Consider the following 26,862-nt stretch of genomic DNA (forward strand, 5'->3'; position numbering starts at 1 on the left):
GGGGGGGGGGGGGACTTTATTAAGTGTTTACTATGTGCCAGGCACTGTGCTAAAGCACAAGACTTCAAAAGCAAAGCCAGGAGAGAAGGTAGCACAGATGGTGATCTGAGCAGAAATTCAGCACTCATAGGAAAGAGGTTGCAATGGCAGAGACATCTCCAAGCTGAGAAAGTTGCTAGGACAGAATTAGAAAAGTTGAGAGTAGGGGGAGGGCTTTCAGTCCATTCAACAAAGATTCATTAAGTGCCTACTGTGTGCTAGGCGCTAAGAATAGAGACAAATATAAACAATCCCTGACCTCAAGGAACTTAAATTCTATTAGGGGAAAACAACATACATGGAAAAATAAATACAAAATATATGCAAATACAAAGTAGATGCAAACTAATTTGGGAGGAGGCAATAGAAACCTGGGAATTGAAGACAGGCTTCCTTTAGGAGGTGATACAAGCTCAGTTTGAAGGGGACCTGGGGATTCTGCGGTGGACACTAGGAATCCTGGCGAACCAGTCCTGGAACTTCCCAGTGGAATATTTTTCCCATTTTAGTCTTAATTCTTTCTCTGGGCTTGATGAAATCTGAAGGGAGGATGACTAAATACTGTTCGTGTTTGACCACATAGAAGATCCAAACCAGACTCTGTGAACCCAGCCATCAATCAGCAAATTCTTCCTGAGTTCTCTGCTGTTGTTAGGTTGGTCCTGAGCATGGGAAAAGAAAACTGAAAGAGACAAGCTGGGCTGTGCCCTCAGAGAGCTCCTAGTCTAGTGAAGATAACAAGATTCACCCATGTAACACCTTTCAAGAAGGGTTGCTAACAGATGTGTTTGGAGATCCTGATTCTACAGGAAATCAGAAAAGTAGGACCTGAAAAAATCAGGGAAAGCACTAGCTTGGGCTGGGTGTGTGGAGAATTAGAATCAGATCTTTGAGAGATTCCCATTTCTGAGCAGGCAGCTGCTCTTGGTCAGAGAGAAGACAAGGAATCTTTTAAAAGGACAGTGAAGTTGTGATAATTGAGGCCTGATCCTAGGTCAGAAAGACGCTGGGGCAGTCCCAGAAAGGCAGCCTGACCTTCAAAGACTCCAGGGGCAGGGAGATTCCTCACCTTTAGAAGCCTCTGTTCCCAACAGCATCGTGGTAGAATAGGGAATGGATACATTTCTGACAGCTCCAGGGAGGGATAACACAGTATTCCTAACTCTATACCTGGTTCATTTTCAGAGCCACCTCTACCCCCAGGTGACCAGGTCTGCCACTGTTCTGACCTCATACCACCATGTTCTCAACCAGTTGTCACTTAGAATGGAACTACTAAACAAATTCCCATTTAGAGGAAATGTGTTCATGTTTTCAGCGATATTTAAAAGGAATGAATATCTAATGGTAAAAATTCATTCATAGGCAAGAGCTTTAAACTAAGATTGTAGTAGAATGAAAGCTCCTTAAGGACAGATACTATTGCACTTTTGTCTGTTTTCCAAGCATCTGGCAACATGTCTGACACAAAGTATACCTTTAATAAAATCCTGTTAAATTGTATTAAATTGAAGAGTAGGTGTGTTTAGTATAGAATATTTTAGGGGAAGGATCTTAGCATCAGGTACCCCTTATATCATGTTGGCAGCTGCCTATACCTTAAAGTGGAAACTCAATGTGCATTATAATTATTGTTGTTTTACTTTGCTCATAAAAGGCTGGCCCTGTCCCACTTTTTTCTCCCTCTCTTCCTCTCCCTTTCAGCCCCCTACCCTCACCAGGGCACTAAGGGCAGTGCCAGCCTGGCTCTTTCTCCAATAACTGAAGCCCCTGGAGCTGCCCATGGCAGAGCCAGACAGATGCTGTCACCAATGACTGCTGGTACCCAAGGAGATCTCCTCATTGAGGTCCTGCATTAACTCTCTTTCCCAGAATCATGCCCAGAGCCAGCAGGCAGCTTAGGAAGTGCCAGCATGCATTGAAAAGCTATATTTTCAGAATATGTTTGCTTCACAGCTTCCCGGGTGTGAGTGGTGAATCAGTCACTCGTCCGAACTCCCACCAGCTGGGCCGCCATGAATGGAGCTGGTGGCTTCAATGGGGCGGGTGGCTCCAGGATTGGCTGGCCAGCCTTTGAGGAGGGGGATGGGCCTCGGGTCAGAAGCAGTTCCCGGATCTGATGGTGCTTTATCAATTCTGACTGTCCTCAGCCATCTGATTGTCTACACATGCCCCAGAATGATGATGGCACCTTACATCTGCAATGGGATTTTTTTATCTATTCTTTCATTATCATAACAGTTCTGTCACATAAGCAGGGCTAGAATTACTCTTCCCAATTGCCAGACTTGGAAACTGAAGTCTAGAGAAATTTAAATGAAAGATTTCTTGATAGAGTAAAAAGAATCCTGGCTTTGGATGCAAAGAACCCAAATTCAGATCCTTTCTCTCTGTGCTTATCAGCTATGGGACCATGGGCCAATCATTTAACATCATTGGGCCTCAGTTTCATTGTCTGTAAGATGAGAAACTAAGTCGTCTGACCTCTGAAGTTCTTTCCAGGTCAAGGTTTATGGTTTAAGGACATAGCAAGTCTGGATACTAGGACCAGAAATCAGATCTTTCCCCACCCTTGGTGGCCAGCCATTACCTAGGTTTTCCCACTTCTCTTGGGGTGGGGAAAGGATTTGCTTCATCGCAGTCACAGTTTCTGTCCAGACCCAATCTTAACTATCATGGGCTGAGCGATTAAGATAGATTGCAGTCACTAGTTTGGGATGAACAGGGCTTTGGCCCCGGGTGCCAGCTCAGCATGGGGATTCTTCATCTCCCTGGTGGCTACTGTCTTTTCCCCTCCCAGCCCAGGGAGATGGTGCTGAGTCCTACTGTCCACTGATTACCATCCCCAAGGTCCCATTACCTGATGCCGCTCTTATAAGCCTCTTCTCCATCCCTCCACCTAACTCCATGGGGGCAAGGGCCAGATTCCCCAAGAGACAGTCTTCCCCCTCTCTTAGCTCATCTATACCTGCAGCTAAACTGTTCTCCAAATTGGCACAACATTCCCTCTAGCCACCAGCTGAATTTGAGGTCCATGTAGTTACAGCTGGTTATATCTCTAGACTAAACCAAATGGCCTTTCCTTAGAGCAATAGCCTAGCTCTAACAGGAAGGAGTATCTTGTGAGTCTGAATACTGGTCAAAGGAAAGGAAGGAAGAGGAAGGGCAGAGAATTTGGGGGCCCAGGGAAGTTGAACAGGTAAGGAGCCATTCTTCTTGCCTGCGTCTTGACAGAAGTCTTCAAATGATGGGAGAGAGAAGGGAAATCCACTGCTCAGTACAATTTCAGCAAGGCCCAGGTAGTCAGGAATACCTTAGCTCAAACTGTACCTATGACACTTTCTAAAATATGTGACTGTGAACAAGTCACAATCTTTGTGAGCCTTGACTTGCTCATCAGTGAAATGGGAATGATAATAATAATAGTATCCTCCAGTCCCTTCCTGAAGTTATACGGAGCAATAGACAGCCTTTCTTTCTCCTATCATTCAAGGGGGCCTGGCCTGACCATCTACTCCTTCCCTCCTGCTGGGTCAGGGAAGGCCCAGGTGTTTTATCACTAATTAACAGTAACAAGGATGCAGCTGCAGCAGCTGCTGATGAGGCAGGAAAATGGGCAGTGGGGATGGGAGGAGGGAGAACACTAGGAAGGAGGTAAGGAAATTGTAGCTAGTGCCCTCCCAGAGGCAGCAGGGATGGAGGGGTAGCAAGGCTCCCCCTCCCCAGGGAAGCACCCAATACCAGCAGGGAGCATCAGGCATAGAGGGATAATGGCTTCCAGGGCCTGTTCTCTGCCCCTCAATGTCAAGGCATCCAAAGCCTTGACCAAAACGGAGACCTCTGTGAATTTGTTTTTATTTTACATTTTAGTAACTGTATTTAAATATCATTGTTTTCCTTTGTAATCCTGCACATTTTATTGTTTGCATTTAAAACCAGTATTCCAAGAATGGGCCCAGAGGCTTGACTCCGATACAGAAAAGAGTGAGGCCCTGTTCTGTCCTCTCTCCACCCTTGCACACTTGTCTCCTGCTCAGCCCAAGAGGCAGCAGACAATGAGTTTAGATGAGCCAAAAAGGGCTCACACACATTGTGAGACTCTCATGCCCCAACTCCCAGCACTTGGCCCAGGGCCTGGCACATAGGTAGCTCTTAATAAATGTTTGTTGATGACTGGCTGACTCCCAAGTGGGAGCCCCGTCCAGAAGGCAGCCCACCTCTTGAAATCCTGAAGTTTGGGTTCTGGCTTTGTGTTGGGCAGAAGGAGCCACGAGATTATTTATTTTCACTGAACTTAAGTGTATCCTTGGGTTCAAGGTGCAACAGACTCTTGCAGCTGAATTTTACAGTAGAAGAGAGGTGGGTATGCTAACAGCTACTACAACCTCGTCCCTAGAAAGGAGGGAAAACCAGAATGTCCTGGGATCTTAGATGTTCTCTAGCCCAACCCAATTCATTTTATAGATAAAGATACCATGTGACTTGGTCAGGGTCACAAGCACACAGTAAATGGCAGAGCTGGTATTCAGACTTCATTTCTCTAGTTAAAAATCCAGTGTTCTCTCCATTAAGCTATGAGTCCTTAACCTTTTTGGTGCCATGGATCTAATGAAGTTCATAGACCCCTTCTCAGAATAACATTTTTAAATGCAGAAAATCAAATGCTTAGAATTATGGAAAAAATCCAATTATCTTTAAAAGAAGTGATATATAGATATATTTTAAAAGAACATAGACCCCAGGACCCCAGGTTAAGAAACCCTGCATTGTACCAATAAGATGGGGTTCAAGCACCTATTCATTTCTGGTGATTCAAAGATCCTCTCCTAGGATTTCAAATTATTTTACAGCTTCTAATCCCCACCTGCACTTAACCCCAGAACCTTGGGCATCCCTGGCCATACTCTCTATAAAGTCCTAGACCCAACAATGACGGTGGTTTTATAGGTTTCCAAGTTGTTTGGGGTATTAGGTATCATTTAGACTCCCCCCCAGTCTTATACATGGGCAAAATGATGCCCAGAAAAGTAAACTGGGGTCACATACATACTAAGTGGTTGAACTGGGATCTGAACCCAGATGTTCCAGTACCAAAATCGGTATTCTTTCCTACACCACAACTGCTAGTCCCTGATTCTCCTCACTGTATACCAAGGCTTGGGCTTGGGTTTGAATCTAGGCTAGTTTTGCTCCAACCTGTTCATTGATTCTCAAAGAGCCTCCTGGAATGAGCTGGGCTGGACCACCTAAGACCAAGTGGTATATAAGACCAATGGGCTATCTCGGACCAACTGTTGCAGCTGTAGTCTTATCACTAGAAAGACAGGATGACCATAGGATTCAAATCTGAGACTATGACAGAACCTTAAAGATTATTTAACCCAACTCCATAATGTTTAGAGGAGGACACTGAATCTAGTTGACTAAAATCAGAGGCCAACTAGCCCAATCTTCTTATTTTACAGGTGAGGAAATAGAGGCCTATGGAGATGACCCAAGGTCACATGTATAGTAAGCAAAGTCACATCCAAACCCAGTCTCTGCTCTTCCCACCTTGCTAAGACTGGGATTCGGGAAGCATCTTGTTTTAAAACACTTAGAGGAGGCAGCCACTTACATGACCTTCCTTTACTTCCAGGAATTTAAAACCTAGAGAAAGGCTGAGGAGTTCTGTGGCTCTTCACAGCCCTAGAACCCTAACCTGTCCTACAAAAGTCAGACAGAGTCTATTCCCTCCCCCAATCTTGATTATCAAATATATTTATAAAGCGTTTAGCACAGCACCTAGCATATAGTAGGTGGTTAAAAAATGTTCGATCCCTCTCCAAGAGAATACAAATACCCAGAGAGAGTGAATGATTTTTTGAGAATCACACGGCATCAGTCCAAGCTTCAGAATTTTAGGTCATGGACAGTGCTACTGCCTGAGAGAAGGAGCATGAGACCTAAGCGCCTAGAAGTATCCCTCAAAAGATAATAGACATAGAAACTCAGGAAACTATGGCCTGATCCCATCAATGAGCATGTCAGCCCAGAGCAGGGAACACAGCAGATGGAAGGAATATAATTGGGTGGAAAAGACAGATGGATATTTGGGGGAAGTAACCTGGGAATTGTGAAAGAAACAGAGAGGCCAGGGCCATAGAAATTCAATGCTACAAGAAATCTGACAGATCCTTCAGTCTAACTTTTACCTAAACAGGAGTCCCCTCTCCAAGACCCCCAACAAGTGGTCATCCAGACTTTGTTTGGAGTCTTCTTTACTCCCAGAAGCAGTCTTTCCACTTTTAGACAGCTCAGACTGTTGAGAAGTCTTTGCTTATATGAAGCCAAAATCTCACTCTTTATCACTTCTGGTCCACTGATTAAAGTTCTGCCCTCTAAAGTTAAATAGAACACATCTAATCCCTTTTCCACATGACCCTTTAAATCTTTGGTGGCAGTTATTGCTGCCCCTTTCCCACTAAGTATTCTCTTCTCCAGACTTGAAATCCCCGTTTTCTTCAACCAGTACTCATGGGACGTGACCTCCAGCCCCCCTGTCTTTTATTTACCCTCCTCTGGCCAGGTTCCAGGTTGTCATCGTTTGTCCTAAAGCTTGGTACCCGGCACTGAGCACAGTCCTCCAGATGAGGTCTGACCAGGGCAGAGTGCAGAGGGTCTATCACCCAAATCTGGACACTTTGAGCCAATTAGTGCCACCTGAGATCTTATTAGCATTTTTAGATGCCATGTCCCACTGTGGATCCAGATGGAGTGTGCCATCCAAGTGGATGAATGTGATTGGAGTGGCATTATGAGTAGTGAGCTGTCCAGCCTATAGAAAGGACACAAAGCTGAGGTCAGCATCCAGAGGGAGTGACAGCCCCAAGTGCAGAGTTCAAAGAGGCAAGCTGAGGCTATTGTCTTAGGAGTTCTTAATCTTTTTGTGTGATAGCCCATTTTGGCAGCATGGCAAAGCTTACAGACCCCCTTCCCAAAATAATATGTTTAAATGTATAAAATAAAATGCACAGTGATAGTCAAAAATCATTGCTTAAATGTCTACTATGTGCCATGCACTGTGCTGAGCTCTGTGAATAAGAAGGCAAAAATTTGAAAGAGTCTCCTGAACATTTATAGGGGAGGCAACATGGGTGAGGTTTTGAGAGTGGTATTGAGAAGAAACCAGGGCCTTCAGAGCATCTTACGTTCATGCAGCAGCTCTGGGAATAAGGCAGACATCCTTACCCACACCCCACACCCCACACCCACTCACAAGTACATAGACTCTCATCTTCACACTGACATCATCACGGAGGGTAAGACTTCCCTACACACACATACAGAAATACACACACACACAGATTCTTATACTTACCCTCACAGACAGAGAAATATAGGACAGTGGAGCTGGCAAGGACCTTAGGAAGCATCTAGGCCAGGGATTCTTAACCTTTCCTTTGGCCTGGTGAAGTCTCAGATCCCCTTCTCTGAATAATTTTTACAAATACATTAAACAAACTGCATAGGATTGTTAAGGAACCTAATTATATTGAAATACTATTATAAAAATATTTTCTAAAACAAGTTCATAAGCCCCAGGTTGAGAACTCCTACTCTGCTTGAATGTGTAATACAGAGGGAAGGGCTCTAAGTCTGGAGTCAGGAAATTACTGTTCAGAGAACATGTAAAATATTGTGCTCAGTTCTAGATGTCATGCTTTGGAAAAGACGTTGACAAACTGGAGCATAGCCAGAAAGGGCAACAGGTACGGTGGGGGGAAAACCCTGAAGATTATGCCAGAAGATTGTTTGAAATTCTTTGCCTAGAAAAGGAGAAAATTAGGAGGAATGTGGTCACTGTCTCAAGATTTTGAAGCATTGTCATGTGGAAAACATGACTCCCTCCAAAAAAGAAAAAAAATAAGAGTGGGGGGTGAAGGCTGCAGAGAGACATATTTAGGATCAGTGGAGGGAGAAACATGCTAATAAGCAGAGCTCTCTAGAAACAAAAGGACTGCTCATCATTTTCTCCCTCAGCAGAGGTCTTATATTCAATCAACACTCATGACTGAAGTAGCCCAAAAGAAATACCAAGATGCACAAATTTAGAGAATTTACCCCCAATGTTCATATGGGCTATTTGTACCCGACCTGTGGTAGAGCCTTCTGAGCTCATATTGGTCTGATCAGGCACGGTCGGACACATTGAAACTTGACTAACACAGTGATGTCATTTTGGTCTTCTTCAGGAAGGAAGGACAACAGCACGTTCAATCAATACTCATGAAGGATAGAGTAAGGAGAATCTCCTTTCTGGTACAGGTTGGATTGACTGATCTCTGCCATCTTTTCCAACTCAGAAATTCTTCAAATCCCATTTCTGTGACCTTGGGAGAGTCCCTGAACTTCTCTCTGGGACTAGCCAACCTCTGAGGTACCTTCCAGCTCTGCCATAGAATCATAGATTTTGAGATAAAAACGAACTTACAGACTTGTGTTCAACACACCCCCTCATTTTACATATGATGAAACTGAGGCCCTGAGAGGTTAAGGGAATTATGAATGATTGTTGTTGTTCAATCATTTTCAGTCATGTCTTGGTCTTCATGACCCCTCCATATCCTGGGTTCTAGCCACTGCACCATCTAACCACGCCCAGACCAAAAGTGAGATATGAACCAGAATCAGGATCTGAGATGAAGTGAACAGGATGAAGTGGCAAGGCTTGGGAGCTAGCGGGCTGTTGCTGTGTCCGCCATTACTCATCTGGTGTCCTGGCCTTGGAACAGTTTTAGGTCCTCGGTAAAGTCCAAAGTTATTATTTCTGACCATAGCTGCTACAGCATGGGAAGGGTTTGCAACAACCCCAATTTCCCACAGGAATGCATTTTATACATCTTCCATTAGCAATGTTAGCATCCTTTATATGTTCAGGGGGGTTGAAACTTTGTCATGACCAGCAGCTGAACAGACATGACGAAGGTGGAGAACTTCCTGGTAAGCCTCCTTTGGGGGTAAGAGTATATATATGCTAGAATCCACTAGAAACCAATTCTCCTTTGGGCTTGAGGGGCTTATCAGTTTCCAGCTCACTCCGGAGGTTGGCACTCTAACCTTGCGGCCGATGGGTCAAGTGTGGGCATTCCAGGTTAAGGAGAGTAGCTACAAAGTTTCTCAGAAGCAGGAATGGCCGTGTTGGCGACTGATCAGAGGAAGAGAAGTATGCTGACTCACAGGACAAGGAGTTGATCCTTAGGGTGCCACATCCTAAGACGTAGGAAATCGGAAAAATCCAAACAACATAAACATAAGGCTTAGCTGATGAACTTCTGATCCAGCTTCCAAACAGTTCAGAAATATTCTAGGTTTTTTGTATTTTGTTTGCACAGGGATGGGGTGTCTGGTCCTTTTTAAATTGCATCCCAGGCCTAAAGGACAGCCTTGCCTACCAAAAATTGTCACTATTAGATAGGAAACATCTTCACCACTTGTGCTAATTTACTCAATAGATCCAGGACCATAATGGGTTGGATGGACCAACAGCTTCAAAGAGGATAGTCCAGTTGTAACATACCTCAGTTTCCACAAGAAAGCATCAATGGGGGCAGAGGTCTGAGTAGGTCAAGACTAGAGCTCATACAGGCCACCATGTGAATTTTCTGAAAGTAACCACAGTCTTCTGTGCCCTGTGAGATGCCTCTGAGTATTTCAACAGAGAATTACACCCAAGAGAGAAGGGAAGTTCTGGAGAAAGAGATCCTGAGGATACAAAGTGAAGTGATTCTAATGAGAAGGAAAAATGAGACGTTGTCTAAAAACCAATATGGATGCACACAGCCAGTCAATTTAGATTTTGTTTTAAATGTACAGAAGATAGAAACAAGACAGGTAACAGAGGATGAATAAAAAAGAGAGGATGTGGTACAGGTCTATAGGAATAACATCATCAGACATGCTAAAACTGAGAATGAGATGAGATTTCTGCAGAAAGCTAAGGATAAGAAAAAAGCCCTTTGTAAACCATAATGGGGGATGGTGGAGAGAGGATCATAAAAGAAATAGGACAGCCATGCCATGTGGATGGGCTGATGATAATGGATGATGAAGAGAAGGGGCAGCTGCTCAACTTTTATCCTGATTGTATTTTCTCTGCCAAGGAGAAAGATCTTTAGACTGAAAAGGACAGGACAAAAATGGGCACTAGAAAGTTGATACCCAAGATAAATAAGGAGATGTGAGAGCACTTGGCTGCCCTTGATGAGTTCAGGTCACCTGGCTCAGGTGAACAACTTCCTTAGGTACTCAAAGAACTGACAGATGGGGTTGCTGAGCCATTGTGAGTGATCTTTAGAAAGATCACGGAGGACTGGAGAGGTGCCGAAAGATTGGAGAAGGGCAAATGGCCCATTTTTTTTTTTAATAAAAAGAAGAGAATTGAATCTGCAAACTATAAACCAGTGAGCTTGACTTTGATTCCTGGCAAAATTATAGAATTCATCATTAAATGGATGTTTAGTGAACACCTAGAAAAAGAATCCACGAACAAAAAAGAACCAGCATGACCTCAGCAAGAACAAGATGGGCCAGACTAACCTCATTTTCTTTTTTATCGGGGTTACTAGATTGGTAGAACAGAGGAGAGCCATAAATATGGTTTCCCTAATTTTAACTATGCATTTTATAAAATTCTCATGGATGAGATGGTGGGATGCAGGTTAGATGGAAAAGTAGTTATGTGAATTCAGAACCGGTTGAATGGTCAGACTCAAAAAGTAGTCATTAAAGGTTCAATGTCAGCTTGGAAGGAGGTCTCCACTGAAGGGCCCCAGGCAGCTGTGCTCAACCCTGTACTGTTTAGCATTTTCATCACGGAATTGTAGCAAGGCATAGGATGGTATGTTTGTCGGTTTTCAGTTAAAGCACATTTTGCAGGAATAGCTTACACGTTGGAATCAAAAGAAACCAGATCAAATGGGTAAACAAAGCCAATGGACCTAATAAGATGAAGTTTACCAAGAATAAATGTAAAGTTGGAACTTAGATTCAAAGAATCACCTTTGCAAGTAGAAGATAAAGGAGGGATGACTAGATAGCGGTTACTCTGAAAAAGATCTAGAGGTTTTAATGGACTTTAAAAATCAATATGAGTCCCTGGTGTAATATGGCAGCCAAGAAAGCAAACGCAATCACAGGTTGAATTATGTGAGGCATAACACACAGGGAAAAGGGAAGTAATTGTTCCACTGTTTTCTGCCCCAGTCAGACCACATCTGGAGTATTTCATGCAGTTCTGAAAGTCACATTTTTTTCAGAGAAACATTGATAAGTTGAAGGGTGTCCAAAGGAGGGTAACCAGAATAGTTAAGTGACTCAAGCTTCTGTCACACAAGGATAGGTTGAGGTTACTGGTAATGGTAAACCTGGAAGATTCTCCATCACTTAACTCCAGGCATTTTCTTTGGCTGTCCCCCATGTCTAGAATTCTCTCCTTTTTCTTTTTACTTTTTGGGGGTTTTTTTGGAGGGCAGGGCAATTGGGGTTAAGTGACTTGCCCAAGGTCACACAGCTAGTAAGTAAGTGTTAAGTGTCTGAGGCTGGGTTTGAACTCAGGTCCCCCTGACTCCAGGGCTGGTGCTCTATTCACTGTACCACCTAGCCACCCCAATTCTCTCCTTCTTAATCTACATTTCCTGACTCTCTTGATTTCCTTCCAATCCCAGCTACAATCACACAGGAAGCCATTCCTGATCCCCTTTAGTGTAGGTGACTGCCCTCTGCTGATTGTCACCAAGCCACTCTGCATACCTCTTGTTAGTGCCCAGTTTTTTGAAGGTTGTCTCCCCCCATGAGACTGTGAGTTCCTTGAAAGCAGGGACCATTTTTTGGCCTTTCTTTGAATCTTCAGTGCTTAGCACAGTGCCTGACACATTGTAAGTACTTAATGTGTGTTGATAGACTAACATGATAGATGCTCTTACATATACAAAGGAATTTTCCATGGAACAGGGATAAGAAATGCTCTGTTTGGTCAAAAGGTGAAGACCAAGAAACAATAGATGTGGAATGGCTAGGTGGCACAGTGAATAGAATACCAGCCCTGGAGTCAGGAGGACTTGAGTTCAACTCGGGGCTCAGACACTTGACACAATTACTAGCCGTGTGACTTTGGGCAAGTCACTTAACCGTATTTGCCCTCCAAAAAGCCAAAAAAAAAAGGAAGAAACAATAGATGAAAGTTGTAAACAGTATAATATAGGCTTGATGTAAGGAAAAATGAGAGTTGTATGATAATTAAGTGGATTGCCTTATGATCTAATAATTTCCTCCCTCAATGAGAGAAGGAAACAAAGGCTGAATTCAAACAAAGGCTGAATGCCCTCCTGTTGAGTTTAGTTAATAGCCTTATTCAGGTACAAGGTGGGCTAGATTTTAGGTCCATCAATGGTGCCATCATCACAAAGAATGCCCAGATGCAACAGGAAAGATAAATCACATATCCTGGGAACCACTGCAGGATCTTGCCAGCATTGGATCTTTATTGCAAGATCACCACTACTTCCAAAAGCTCTATCCTAATTTTCTGGCTTGAAATTTTCTAGTGACCCATTAAATCCATTGCCATCTTGTCAAACTGGCACTGATCCAGCTTGGTTAATAGCCTATACCAAGGTCAGTGTCCAAGGACCACATGGACCATGGAGGTACTTCCAGAAGGATTTTTTTAGTAAATTAAAATGTTCAAAATACATCACTTCCCCACAGTATAGCACTGGAAGATGACATGGTTGTTACACAGCCTAAACAGTGTGATGATATATTTATATTTAACCAAAGCTAGTCTGGAATCCTGACTTTCATTCATCTCATTCCCAAGTCCTTACCAAGTAGCAGGCTATCCATAGGAATAATTCATCATGAACTAGTTGGTCCAGGAAATAGATTAGTGATGGCAGGTTCTTAGGATAAATTCAGGGCAGAATTGTCATAGAAAAGGTATGAGTGTTGTTTTGAACAAACAGCATGAGGGCTCCAGTGGGTAGGTAACTGAATGATCCCCTTACATTGGCTTTTCTCAGCAAACTCCTAGAGAATGTCATTTCCAACCCTATTAAGGAATAGAGATAGCCTACACTACTGGATATGTCCAGGACCATGGAGACATCAATGATTATTGAATAGTCACTGAGGGAGCAATGCATCCACCTTGATTAACATCATCCCCAGAGTTTTGATATTGAGGCATCAGGGAAGTGAGGTATTGACTAGTGACCACATGAGTACTGCAGTAATAGCTCTAGTTTCAGGAAGAGGAGCAGGGCGGCTCTTGCTTCCAGTCTCAGTTGATGGTTGGATTAGGTTGGGCCAGTAACTTGCCCCCCAAGAACATGGACATTGAAGGAGACTGAGTAATGTCAGGAAGGCGGCATGTTTCCCACCCCAGGACTATCGAGATTTGGTCTCTTGAAGGATCAGTCTGGCCCAGGGGATGTCCATGACTATGAAAAGCACATGAGTCTTCAAAGGAACCCGCTACTTCTGTGCTAGTGTTATGTCTAGAAATTCTTAGGCTCCCAAGTCTGTTGGGACCCAGACCTACAGCACATAATGGTCCAGACCCAGGGGCAGGAAGAATGGGCCAGTGGATACAGAGGTCAGAGGATAGGCAAGTCACTCTGGGCCTCAGTGTCATCATCTGGAAAATTAGATGGTTGGACTAAAGGACCTCTAGAACTTTTCAGCTCTCAATTAGTGATCCTATCATTTTATGAAATGTGGAGCTGCCAAAGGGACCTTCCCATAGACCTTGGTTCATTTCCCATTGGCTATGGGACCCAATATCGTCGGTTAGGGTAGCTGTGCCAATGCAGCACACTCTCTGTCAGATACCAGCTGTGTTCAGTGAGGATGAGCCAAAGAGTTATAGGATCATAGATTTAAAGCTGGAAGAGACCTAGGAGATCATTTAGTCCAACCCATTCATTTTATAGGGCCGGAATGTAACCATGACAACAGAATGTAACCATACAATGGCTTGTCTGCAGTCACACAGCCATTGAAGTGTGGAAGATCCTCTGCCTCCAGATGCAAGCGTCTGTCTTTGCCCCACGCTGCTTCTCCTGAGTTTACCATCAAATTGCATGAGTTTCCTGGAGTCTGAGATAACTTCCTAGAGGACAAAAGGCAGCACCCAGCCAGAAGTAAACCCCAATAGCTGCCTTGGCTTATTCTGTGCAGAAAGCTGGGGAGCTCAATGGGTGGAGATCTGCTCAGGTAGATTTTGGATGTTGATCAAGGGTGACCTGCCACAGAGTATACGTTACTCCTTCTCAAGGTTCCCTTGCCATGGGGTAATAGAGCTTTGCAAGGGATGGATGTTAGAGGAAGAAATCCATCAGCATTGTCTTCTCCCCTCAGCAGGAAACGCCCTCATAGCCTGGAAATGGAAGACCTATAAACCCTGAGTCTGGATAGAAATAGCAGTGGCCCAATAATGTCTTTGTACCCAAGTAGTAGCCACAGCCTCCCTTCCCTCCCTGCTTAATCCTCTGCAGCTGTGTTCGGAGCTGACTTTGACAGCAGAGGATCCAAGTGACCCAGGGCTTCACAGCCAGGACCCAGCACCCAGCACAGTGTAAGGCCAGTGAGGAGACATGACTGCCTGGGATAAATGGTGTACATTGTGAAACAATGGGAAATGAAGTTGGATCAGGTCAAATTATGGAGAACCAGACTGACTGAGGAGTTTGACCACAAAGCAGTGGGGAGCCATTGAAAGTTCTGGAGTTGGGGTATGTATGATGGAAGAGAGTAGTGGTATTTGGGTATCAAGGGGAAGGTGACAGGTTGAAGTTTAAGGCAATTCCTCTCCAACCACCACAATACTCCCAGCCCAGACAGGTTCTAAGTCTGCCATGCCTTGGTTCTCTGCCCATGGGCTTCCTTTCTAATGGATTTGCTCTTGGAAGGAGAGCCTTCTCTCCACCAAGTTCTGAATGATTGGTCAGGTATCACCAGTGAGATCTCATTTGGGATTACACATTGATCCTTTGACTTAACTAAGGCCAGCAACTGGGAAAAAGTCTGCTCACCTTCATTCTTTGTCCCCAGCTCCCATCAATGACAGGTTGGTTCCCTACCTCTCAGTCTACTAGAGCTTAGGTTCCCAACTCCCTGCTTCCTATTGCCTTTGCTATTATTAGATGGCCCCATTGTCCTCCAATCTACAGCCTCTTTTACAAAACTCTGATAAATTTGAGCCTGAGACTGATGAGAAAGGGGTTTTCTGCCAGATATTCATGGATGTGACCTTCTGTCTTGTGGCATCTTGGACCACTTTGTATTATCTCTTCTTAAATGATTGAATGATCATAAGAATATTATTATAGCCACCTCCTCTTCCCCTTCTCCTCCCCCAAAAGCCCTCTATGAACACTTCCATCCCTACTCAGGAAAATAGGCTGACTATATATGGGAGTTCATGTTATAGGGAAACTGCTAATATCCCACCTCTGTTGGAAGCATCCTTAGCTTAGCCAATGTGAGACTCCCTCTCCTACTGTCCTCCAGTCCCAACTATGTCCATGAAATGCATACTTATTATGTCCCAAGCCCCTTAAGAAACAGTATCTATTGAAGGTTTCCTATGTCTAGCCATCCTATGCAAAGCTGCGTTGTAATGGAGACAGAAAAGAAAGATCCAGGCCCTGCTCTGAAAGAACTCCAAAACTCATTGAGAAGACAGTGCTCACACATGTGAAAAAATGAATGTATATATGACCAAGGTCTAAATAGTCTGATCAAGACTTTAAATGCCAAAGAAAATCATAGAATATGGAGAATGATGATGCCTGAGGTTGGCAGAGAAGTCTCCCTACATACGTTGGACCTGACTTGAGTCATCGGTAAAATTCTAGATTATTCAAGCTGGAAAGGGCCCTTAGAGAGCATCAAAGGTACAGCACTGACATCCCTCATTTAAAATCTGCTGTGGCTGACTATTACCCCGAGGAGAAAAATATGTATTCCTTAGCCTCACATTTCAAACCATCCCCTATCTGGCTCCAGACTATCTTTCCAGATTTACTTCACATTACTCCTCTTCCTGCACCTTACAATCCAGGCAAGATAGCCCACTAGCTGTTCCCCAGACTCAGTATTCCACATCCTCTCTCCACACCTTCCCACAGACTGGGCCACATGCCTAGAATTCACTCTCTCTCTCTTAGCATCTGTAGCTTTCTTCAAATCTCAACTCATGTGCCACCTCCTACAGGAAGTCTTCTAATCACCTCCGATTGTTACTGCTCACCCCCTCCTTAAATCATCATTTTATTTATTTGTGCACATATTGTATTTTCCTAGCAGAATGTATGCCCCTTGGGTGCATAGTAGGAAGCAATTGGAGTAAATGTTTGTTGAATCGAATCTGAACTCTCTCACCTCAAAAGTGAAATTTGGGTCTGGAGAGGGAAAACAATTTACCCTAGCCTGCACAATTTAGATGGGAAAAGAGGAAGGAAAAGATGCAATGTCTAGTGGGAAGAATGTTATGAGCAAAGTACAGGTGACAGGAATAAACACAGCCAATTGGAGGTGACCATAGGCCTATGGGTTCTATGCTAGAACAGTGTCAAGTGAGACTTTAAAAGTGTTGTAGTGTGATTATATTCCAAGATTTAGAGTAGGAAATCACCTTAGACACCATTCATTCCCCATCTCACCCAACTTCCTTCTTTTTCTTTGCTTTTTTTGAAGACAGAATGTCCCTATCTCCAAAAGGTTGGAAGTAATAGGATTGGCCCATAGCAGCACTTTTAGCCTTGATAAGATAGGGACACCAATATTTTTTTTGAAAGGGAGGGGGAAGAGAGAAAAGAGAAAAACAAGAGACTTGGATAAGACAGAGTCGTTTGATGTCTAAGGTACCTTCTAACTCTAAATCACGAGATCCAATAATCCTACAACATTCTTTAAGTCACATTTGAGTCTGTCCCAACATAGACCCAATAAGTACAGGAGATTGGATTTGGTCCATTTCTGACCTGGACCACTTTGCCCCTCATTAGGCAACATGGTGTTCCCTGCTCGCAGGAGCTTAACAACATTGATGCCTAACCCCATGTAGATGTGATCAGCTTAGCCCACAGCAGCTCAGAACTCCCAAACTCAACAGATCGGATGGCTTCAAATTCCCCAGAAGCAGGAATTACAGCATTAGAGAACTACTGTACCTGGCTGTCCCCTGTCTTTTTATTTTCAGATGAGGACATTGAGGTGCAGAGCAGCTGAATGCTTTTCTCAAATTCACACAGTGGGCAAAATAGATTGGTGCCAGATTGAGAAGAGGCTTAAAAGGCAGAGTTTAGGTTTGACGTCAAAGGCAGTAGGGAGCCAGTATACATTTTTGAGCAGGGGTATGACCTTCCTATCCCAATTTCTGTCCTTCCCAACCTAGTCTTCTCACATGGGAGATCAGCAGAGGCTAGCAAGCTTTTAAATCTAAGTGGTCGCCTTGCCTGCTTTGTCCAGACTCTTCAGAAACCTGTTTCATTGATCTAGTTACCTGATCTCTCCATAGGAAGAGCTGGATTTGGGAGTGAAGTGCTCACTGCATTAATAAATAATAATAATACCTTGTTGGCTGGGTGACCAGCCAGGTCCTTACTGAGAAATTGACGACCTTTGAGTGCTCCATTTGCTTTCCCTTTGTTTTATTGTTTACTAGAGCCAGTTAAAGGGCAAGGAGCAGGAGGTGGAAAGAGATGGATTGGTATGTATCCTGACCCTTAGGTAAAGCAGTCAGCTACCCATATATACAGTATGACATTAGAGTTTGGGGAAGGCACCTTTCCCATCTCCAAAGCTACTTCACAAAGCATTTTAAAATGAATTGGGCTGTCTCAGGAGGCAGTAGATGTCTTCAAGTAAGGGCTATGTGGTCACTTATCAGATAATTGTATAGACCCGCAGGGGTGGGAAACCTGCAGCCTCAGGGCCACATGTGACTCTCTAGATCCTCAAGTGTGGCCCTTTGACTGAATCCAAACTTCACAGAACAAATCCTCTTCATAAATCCTCAGTCAAAAGGCTGTACCCAAGGACCAAGAAGGCTACATGTGGCCTCGAGGCCACAGGTTCCTTAGTCCTGGATAGGTGATACAGGGACAAATTTGCAAAGATGGCCTGTGATGTCCCTTCCACCTCTGAATTTCTGTGATTCTAGAAAATGTCTGAGATTACTATCAAGGGGTACAAAATCCCTGGTTCCCCAATGAGATCTCAGACTTATAATGTACATGGCCCTGAGAGTTCATGGTACAGTGGAGAGATGAATTGTTCTAGAATCAGAATACTTCATTTCAAATTCCATCTCTGATACTTAAGTATCTTGTGACCTTGGGTGATTTCCTTAACCTGAGCCTTAGTTTCCTCATCTGTAAAATGTGAGAGCTAGACTATAATGCCTATGAGGCCCTTCTCTCTCTAGATGAATTGATCCTAGATTGATGCTAACTGACCTTAGAGCAAGTATGATAGAGGAGAAGGGAAAGCATGAGCACCCCATAGCTATAAAAGTTGGAAAGGGGTAACCACAGAAGATAAGTAGGACCCCAAAGGGCAAGGGACAGAAATCTAAAACGGATTTCTTGGACTTCACTGTATTATCGAGCATTAATTCAGCTCCATGTGGTCCCACTAGGAAAAGAACCCCCATTCCCATTCCTGTCTGCTAGAGTGCTGAATTTGCTGCCTTCTAAGAATTTCTCTGTTCTCTCCAGCATAGCCTAGAGGAGGACTGTTTCCCAAGAGAGATAGAAGTATGGTGCATGCCTGATGGTCTGACTTCCTTGGGATGGTCCCCACTGGTTTGGTGGAGAGGATGACATGCAGCCTTTGTGGTAACCATCATCATGGAATATTGTTCAGCAACAATTTCTACATGTACAAAGAAAACTTTCTGTGAATTTATAATCCAAGATGAATGCATAGACACAAGGTGATTGGTAGTAGTGTATAACTGAAAACCATAGGTCAGAGGTCAGAAAATTTTAGTACAAGATTTAGTTCTAACACATAATAATACCATTGTGACTTGGGATAATTGTATTTGGGCAGTCACTTAACCCACATCGTCTGTTTGCTTATCTGTAAAATGGATAGACCCCCTCTATCTCCTTCACAGAGGGTGTTGGTGAGGATCAAATGGACTAAAGCGTGTAAAAAGGGCTTTTAAATAGTGAAACATTGCAGAAATGTGACCCGGAAATCTGTCTGCAGGATACTTCATACTTAAAGCATTCTTCATATAGCTTAGGTCATTTGATTTTTCTTAACATCTATTCTGTAGAGCAGGTACAGTGGGTTTTATTACACCCATTTTACAGATGAGTAAACTGAGACCCAGGAATGTGAAATCATTTGCCAAAGACCACACAGCAAATCAGTGGAAAAGCAAGAACCAGCACCCACATCCCATGACTCCTTGCTCAGGATTCTTTGCAACATACCTCCTCCAGAAGAACATATTAAATTTAATATTTAGAAAGATCTATGATTTCATCAATGTGGGGGCTTCTTCTACTGATACATTCGTAGATGTTTCATGAGATGTTATGACTAGAAAAAAAAATTAATCACCTGGTGGCTGTCCCTGTGGCTCTGACTCTCTACAAATGTGGTAAAGCTAACATATTGTCTAACCATTGTCTATGGTAAAGCCATACATATTGTCTGCCATGGAGTTCTGAACTTGAAATCTTTGCAGCTTGGTGGAGCCTGCCAGGTTTTGTGCTTTTTTACTTAGCGTCCAAGAGCCCAGAACCACTTCTCCACCATGAGGAGAAGGCAGATGAGGACTTTGGCAGAGAATGAAATGAGGTTTAATTATTGACTTATGCAAACCAAGGGCCAGTCAGGATAGACCATTAAAGCGTCTTGTCTTTGGATGGGGTACAGTCTTAGCAAGCTGTTTGCATATGAGTTGACATGGCCCAGTAATGACTGCAGAATTCCTAAGCCATTGAATTTCAAGCTCAGACCTACCCAATACTTGCCTTGTGACCTTGGTCTCACCCCTTTCCCTTTTGACACTTCTGTTTTCTCAGCTGTGTAAAACTAATCTTTCTTTTCACCTTTGTTCATTGATGATTGATGGTGACCATGTTGACAAAGTGTTCTTCAGGGAAATACCTTTAAAAAAATCTAGGTTTGCCTCTCTTAACAAAGTGAGGTGTTACTGGATAAGTGTATGTAAATTGAATTCTTTCCCCTACTGTCTCAGAAAGACTTCCTTTTCATTCCCAAAGGATGAGGATTCCTAATTCTTTGTATTGGAATATCTCCACCTTTCTTGCCCCCAGCTCCTCTGTCACTTTCTTATCCATCCATAAACAAACACTTTAAAGCAGAAGAAAAGCTGCTATTTAAAGGAACCTTGGGGGAATATTTTCATAAACTGAAGAGTACTTTTGCAAAGCAAAAAAAAATTTTAAAAACCACACTGAAATGTCTTCATTTCATTAAATTAGGATTTTCACATAAAGGATTTGCTACCTTATATACACACATGTGCACATGCTTACACACACATGCACACCCACACATACACACACCAGTTTTCATGATTTCATGTACTCTGGTCCTAATTTCAGGACCATTGACAGCTCTCTGTGGCTGGTACTAAGATGTTAACTGCAGAAGTGGAACCAGAAAAACTGGCGAACACCTACTGACCTCTCCTCCTCTTCAGCCCTGGAAACAACAATAAAAGAATCACACACACACACACACACACACACACACACACACACCTCCTGAAAGCTCTTGGATTTTCCATATCTGTTGTATCTATTTTTTGTCTGAATGTCTAACTCACTTTTTCCTTCCTCTCTTGCCTCCCTCCCTCTGACACATTTCTATGTATTGGGTTTCTTTCTGTGGACAATGTCAGGACTTCACTTGTCACTGGTGACCAGCCTCGTGAGCAGTGACTGGTGTGTGTCCATACTGAATCCTACTTTCTGTTGTGTTTGTCTGAGCCATACCCTGAGAGCTTTCAGCAAGGGACCCTCAACACAGAAAGCTTCACTCTTTTATTGCTTTCCAAATAACATTTGGGTTATTTGTTCTCTCAACAAATAATACAGTTGATGGAGAGGGGGAGAGAGAAGGGAGAAGAAAGAGGAAAGTTTGATCAACCAATTCAGCACATAGACTTCATAGGGGATTTTCTCCGAATATTAAAGGGAGAAGTGAGTCCATCTATCCACCCCTTTTTTTTTTTAAGCAATTGGGCTTAAGTAACTTGCTCAAGATTACACGGCCAGTTATTATTTCTGGGTGTGGTGCTGAGTATCTGAGCCCGGATTTGATCAGCCACCTGGCCGCCCCTAAGCAATTGGGGTTAAGTAACTTGCTCAAGGTTACACGGCCAGGTGTTTCTGGGTGGGTACTAAGTGTCTGAGCCCGGGATTCGATCTCCAGGTTTTTTCAACACTGGAGCCGGTGCTCTTACTCGCTGTGCTACCTGGCCGCCCCTATCCACCCCTTCTTAACAGAGGTCGCACAAGGTGTAAGTGGAAGAAGCAGGATTTGAGCTCAGTGCCCTGACTCCGAATCTGGTGGTCTTCCAACTGTTTCCCATTTTTAGAAAAACAGGTACCAAGAAGATCATCACACCCGCTTCTGCTTCCCACACCCCCCCCCCGCCACCCATGACCAGGTTTATTCTTCTGAACACCGTGGTGCTGAGCCCCAAGCACTGACAGAAGTTCATTAGACCGCTGGGGCTGGCTGATTGTTCTGTCTTTTCTTTGAAACTTTTCTTTGGCTTCCTTTTATTGCAACTTTGAATCCTTGTTACCTCCTTTTATACCCTATAGGTTTGACTTCTATTATGGATGGCTATTCCTGTGACAACATTAAATCTATTTCACCACATCTTTTTCAGCCCCCTCTAATTGTAACACTCCAGTCTCAGCCTGTTTTGAATGGACCTGCTAAGAATCCTTCTGGGGCCAGTTCCTAAAGGACCCATTCAATTCAATCAACATTTATTAAACACCTGCTGTACATAGAGCAGTATGCTACATGCAAAGGCGTGTGCCCTCGTGGTATAATGGATAGGGCTGAATTAGGAGTCAGGAGCCCCTGGGTTCAATCCTGCCTCCAGGCACTAAGGCACTAAGGCACTATCTTCAGTGTCCTTTTCCAGATGCACACTCACACACACACACACACACACACACACACACACACACACACACACACTTTATTTTATTTCCATGTGTCTCAAGTTTATCTCTAAAACAAGAATTAAAAAAAAACGGGATTGTTGGGAGTTTCTTAATGTAGCATTAAAAGATAAAGACTCCAGAAATATCCTTCTGCTCTCTGTAAGATGGAAGCAGCAGCTAGGGAGCGCTATTGTGCACAGGGGGCTGGACTCCAAAAGACCTGAGTTCAATTCTAGTTTTAGGCACTTAGAAGTCGTGTGACCTTGGGCAAATCACTTAACATTTGTTTGTCTCTGTTTCTCATCTGGAAATTGCAGATAATAATATGATATAGTAATAATAATAAAATAATAATAGCCTCCGGGGTTGTTGTGAGGATTAAATGATATATTTATAAAGCCTAGTAGGCACTATGTAAATGTTAGCTATTATTATATGGTAAAATAAAGAAAAAGTAGTTTCCAAAATTAGATACCCAGATATGGGGTATAGATACAGCAGTAGAAGGAAGGTAGCCAAGGATTCAATATGACAGATTCCTGAACCAAGTCCCCCAAGAAGGTTTAGGAACCAGGGAGTTCAAGGAGTTCTAGGTCTCCAGCTAAGGGCCAAGAATTAGAAATTCTAGGCCAGGTCTAGAAATTAATAAAAGAGAAAGCCCTGGGGACAAAGGCAAATGAGAAACCTGGAATATTCAGGAAGCTCACTGGGTCCAGCAAAGTCTAGGGCCCAGGCTCAAATCTTTTACTGGGCAAACAGGAAAACCTGACAATCATCCCAGATACCTCAGTGGGAACAGAGAGAGAATATGTGTGATTTAGAGGAAGAAACCAAGCATTGATCTTAGCTTAGACATACCCTGTACACATCCAGTTCATTTTATGCCTTGTTTCTTCCCCAGGGAAAAAGCAAATGGTGATAGTTGCCACCCCACCCCTGCCTTGACTTCCCCTGCCTTCCCATTTTCCCATCATCCTAATGGTTTCAGACTTTCATAGAAATATTAATAATAGCCCTCACCTAGCACTTTATGGTTTACAAACTCTGTATCTATGAACTTTCTTCATCCTCACAACCACCACATGTAGGAGGTTAGGCAAATATTATCCCCATTTCACAGATGAAGAAACTGAGGGGGAAAAAAAAGATTAAATGATTTCTACCCTGATCATACAATTGGAGCCAGGACTTCACCATTATTTCAGATCACTCCTTTTCTTTCTTTCATTCTTTCTTTCTTTCTTTCTTTCTTTCTTTCTTTCTTTCTTTCTTTCTTTCTTATTTTTGGAGGGTAATTGGAGTTAAGTGACTTGCCCAAGGTCACATGGCTAGTTTTGTGTGTGTGTGTGTGTGTGTGTGTGTGTGTGTGTGTAAGTGTCTGAGGCCGGATTTGAACTCAGGTTGTAGTGACTCCAGGGCTGGTGCTCTATTCACTACACCACCTAGCCGCCCCCACTCTTTTTCTTCTACACCAAAAGATTGGACAGAAGGAAAAGAAAGGATATTGAGAAAGCTCTGGTATTGTGGGTTAAACTCTGGCCCCAAGCTTGGAATCTAGCTCTATGATCTCCTTTAGGGATGTCAGTTTCATCCTGTATAAGATGAAGGGGGTGGGACAGATGAACTCTTAGGTCCCTTCTAGTCTATTAAAAGGGAAGGGGTGGGAGGAGGACAAGTCCGTGAAAGTGTTTACACTGTTTTTTCCCTTGTGTCTTCTCTTCCTGCATCTGGAGCAGGTGGTGAGCCAGATAGACAAGCTGACCTCCGATTTTGACTTTGAGCTCGAGCCTGATGATTGGACAACAGCCACAGTCAGCAGCACATCTAGCAGTGAGAAAGGTGGCGGGAGTGGCCCCTTCGACCTGACCCACCTGGATTTCATGACCTCAGACATCCTCTCTGACAGCTGGGAATTCTGCTCCTTCTTGGACATCTCGACCCCCTCAGACTCAGGCGAGGGCCCTGAGCCAGCCCGACAGCCTCCCACCCCTGACTACAGGCTGATGAATGGAGGCGTGCTTATCCCCAATGGGCCCCGTGTTGAGACCCCTGACTCTTCCAGTGAGGAAGCCTTCAGTTCTTGTCCCCCTGACCCCCCCAAGGGCCAGCAGGCCCATCGGACCCCGGGCACCAGGGAGCGGGTGCGTTTCAGTGACAAGGTGCTCTATCATGCCCTCTGCTGTGATGATGAGGAAGGAGAGGGTGAAGAAGAAGAGGAAGAGGATGGGGGAACCCCATCTCCCAACCCCCCTCAGACAGAGCCCCATGTGGCACCTCTCAAACCCCCCCTGGCATCCTGCAAGCCACGGAGGTCTCCCCTCACAAGCCGGAATGGGAGTCATACTCCTATACTCACCCCAGGGTCAGGGCAGACCCGCAGGGTCACACGGAACACCAGCACCCAAACGGTGTCAGACAAAAGCACCCAGACTGTCTTGCCATATGCAGCAACCAGGCAGAAAGTCAAAGGGAAAAACTGAAAGGAGCAAAATGGGTGGGGGTGGGGATGGGGTGGGCAGGTGGGGAAATAGATACACATATATATTTAAACAAATCCAATCATAATAAAACAAAAAACAAAAAAATGGTAAGGAAAAGGTCATAAGAACTCCCCAAACTTATCATCCAGGCAGGGCTAGCCTTACCTATAGGCAGAATGGGTGGTTGCCTACAGGGTCTAACATGAGCATTGGGAAAATTCCTCAGAAAAAAAAAAAAAAACATCCCCAGATTGCCACAGTGCCTGAAATGTCCCCATTAGAGCTACCTCGATTTGGGTCGAGCATTACTCCTCTCTTACACTGAATACCTCCATGGGAAGGGGAGTCTTCAGTCCCTCCTACCTCAGGGGGAATTACTTTGTTTGATGTTTTAATCTGGGGCAACAGACAGGGATAGGTTGAGAGTTCTGGTACAAACAGGGGAAGATGGGAGAGAGAGAGGGTGGAAAGGATCTGAGCCAAGGTCCAGACAGTTTTTTCTAACTTCCTAATTTCACCTTCTGTTAACAAAGTAGGGCTGTGGTTCCTTACCCTCAACTGGCAGGATCAAAATGGTTACACTCAACCCCTGGATCCCACTGAGAATGCCCCTTGGACTTGGGGTGATATTAAGGCCACCCTTATCATAGAGGTATCACTTTCAAGCTTAAAGGGATTTATCATTATTTAATACTGTTATTTAATTCCAAACCCTCATTTTACAGATTAGGAAACTGAGGCCCAGATTGGGGAAGCAATTTGGCCAAGGTCACAGCTACTTTAGTGGCAGGGCTCTGAGGGACTCAAACTCCTAAGTCCAGTGATCCTTCCAGTAAACCCCTTCAGCTTCCAGCAAAGAACACAGGCTTTTGCAAAGTCTGTTCTCCAACCTAATCAATCCCTGATCAGTCTAGGGAACACTGGGTAGGGATGGGGTCAGATACCTATCATTTCTAGTGTGACCCCACTCACATCTAAGTTAAGACTTCCCCTGAGAAGTGCATCAGATGTTTCTCTCCTTGTCTGGAGGGACCTAATCCCCTTGGGGGGAAGAGGACCATTGTTTCCCTCCATGGGCAGGTTAGAAGTGGGAAGCCTCAACTAGTTTTGTAGATCTATAGCATCACATGTGAAACTATAAGCAAATGCCAGGGGTGAAAAGAAAGAGAAGATATGTTATCAAAAGAATTGTGTGGCTTCTCAATAGAAGATGGGGACTTGGAGACTTTCTAGGATCATAACTATAGGACCTGAAAAGTGTCTTAGGAGACATCTAATCAAACCTCATTTTAAAGATGAGGGATCAGATACAGAGCTATGAAGTCTGCCCAGTGGCACATTCTTACAGTAAATATCTGAGGCAGAATTCGAACCCAAATCTTCCAGAGTCCAGAGCTCACTCAACTACACCATCACCCACCAAATGGTCTTATTGCAGGGGAGCTATGGCACTGGATTTCTGCTTGGTTGTGACTCCAGGGCAAAATCTATTCCCCTTGGGTTGGATCCTAGGTCATCAAAGGGGTGGATATGCTCCCCCAACATAACTTCATGACTTCAGACCTTCATGACCCACAGAAAATAACTACCTGCCTTTGTCTCTGAACTGAAAGCATCTCTCCACAAATCCCCCAGCACCCCCAGATTCATTCGTTTGGTGCCAAGAGATATGGTTACTGACAGGGTATTGGGAAAGTTTAGGAAGGAAGCAAAAATATAGGGAAGGGGGAAAGAAAGCTTCTGGTAGTGAGGTCAGGAAAGCTTTTTGAAGGATAGAGCAATTAATAATAACATAGCACTTATACATTTGCAAAGAACTTTACAAATACTATTCTATCTGAACCTCATAACAATCCTGGGAGGTAGGCACTATTATTATCCCCATTTTACAGATGAGGAAACTGAGGCAGACAGAGGTTAAGAGATTTGCCCAGGGAAACACACCTAGGAAGAGTCTGAGACCAGATTTAAATTCAAGTCTTCCTTGACTCCAAGTTTAGCATTCTATCCACTGTCCCTGCCTGTACTATTCAAAATAACTTGTGAGTAGTATGAAGCTTGTTTCCCCAAGAGAAAGGAGGGTTCTGCTTTAAGAAAAGTGGAAGTTTGGGGGAGACAAGGGA

The 26,862-nt window shown here is 43.9% G+C and overlaps 1 protein-coding gene across 1 annotated transcript in view; it reads left to right on the plus strand.

Moving 5' to 3' along the window:
- Nucleotides 1-24,760, plus strand: part of INSYN1 (inhibitory synaptic factor 1) — a 56,280-nt gene extending 31,520 nt beyond the window's left edge. The window contains exon 2 of the mRNA XM_069071520.1: nucleotides 23,996-24,760. Coding sequence (XP_068927621.1) covers nucleotides 23,996-24,739 — 744 coding nt within the window. The 3' untranslated portion in view covers nucleotides 24,740-24,760. The remainder of the gene's footprint in view (nucleotides 1-23,995) is intronic.
- The last annotated feature ends 2,102 nt before the right edge of the window (nucleotides 24,761-26,862 follow it).

Source organism: Petaurus breviceps, unplaced genomic scaffold, assembly GCF_028583685.1.
Source record: "Petaurus breviceps papuanus isolate PSGF00001 unplaced genomic scaffold, PetGlider_PUasm1.0 90825, whole genome shotgun sequence".
In the NCBI taxonomy this organism is placed as follows: Eukaryota; Metazoa; Chordata; class Mammalia; order Diprotodontia; family Petauridae; genus Petaurus; species Petaurus breviceps.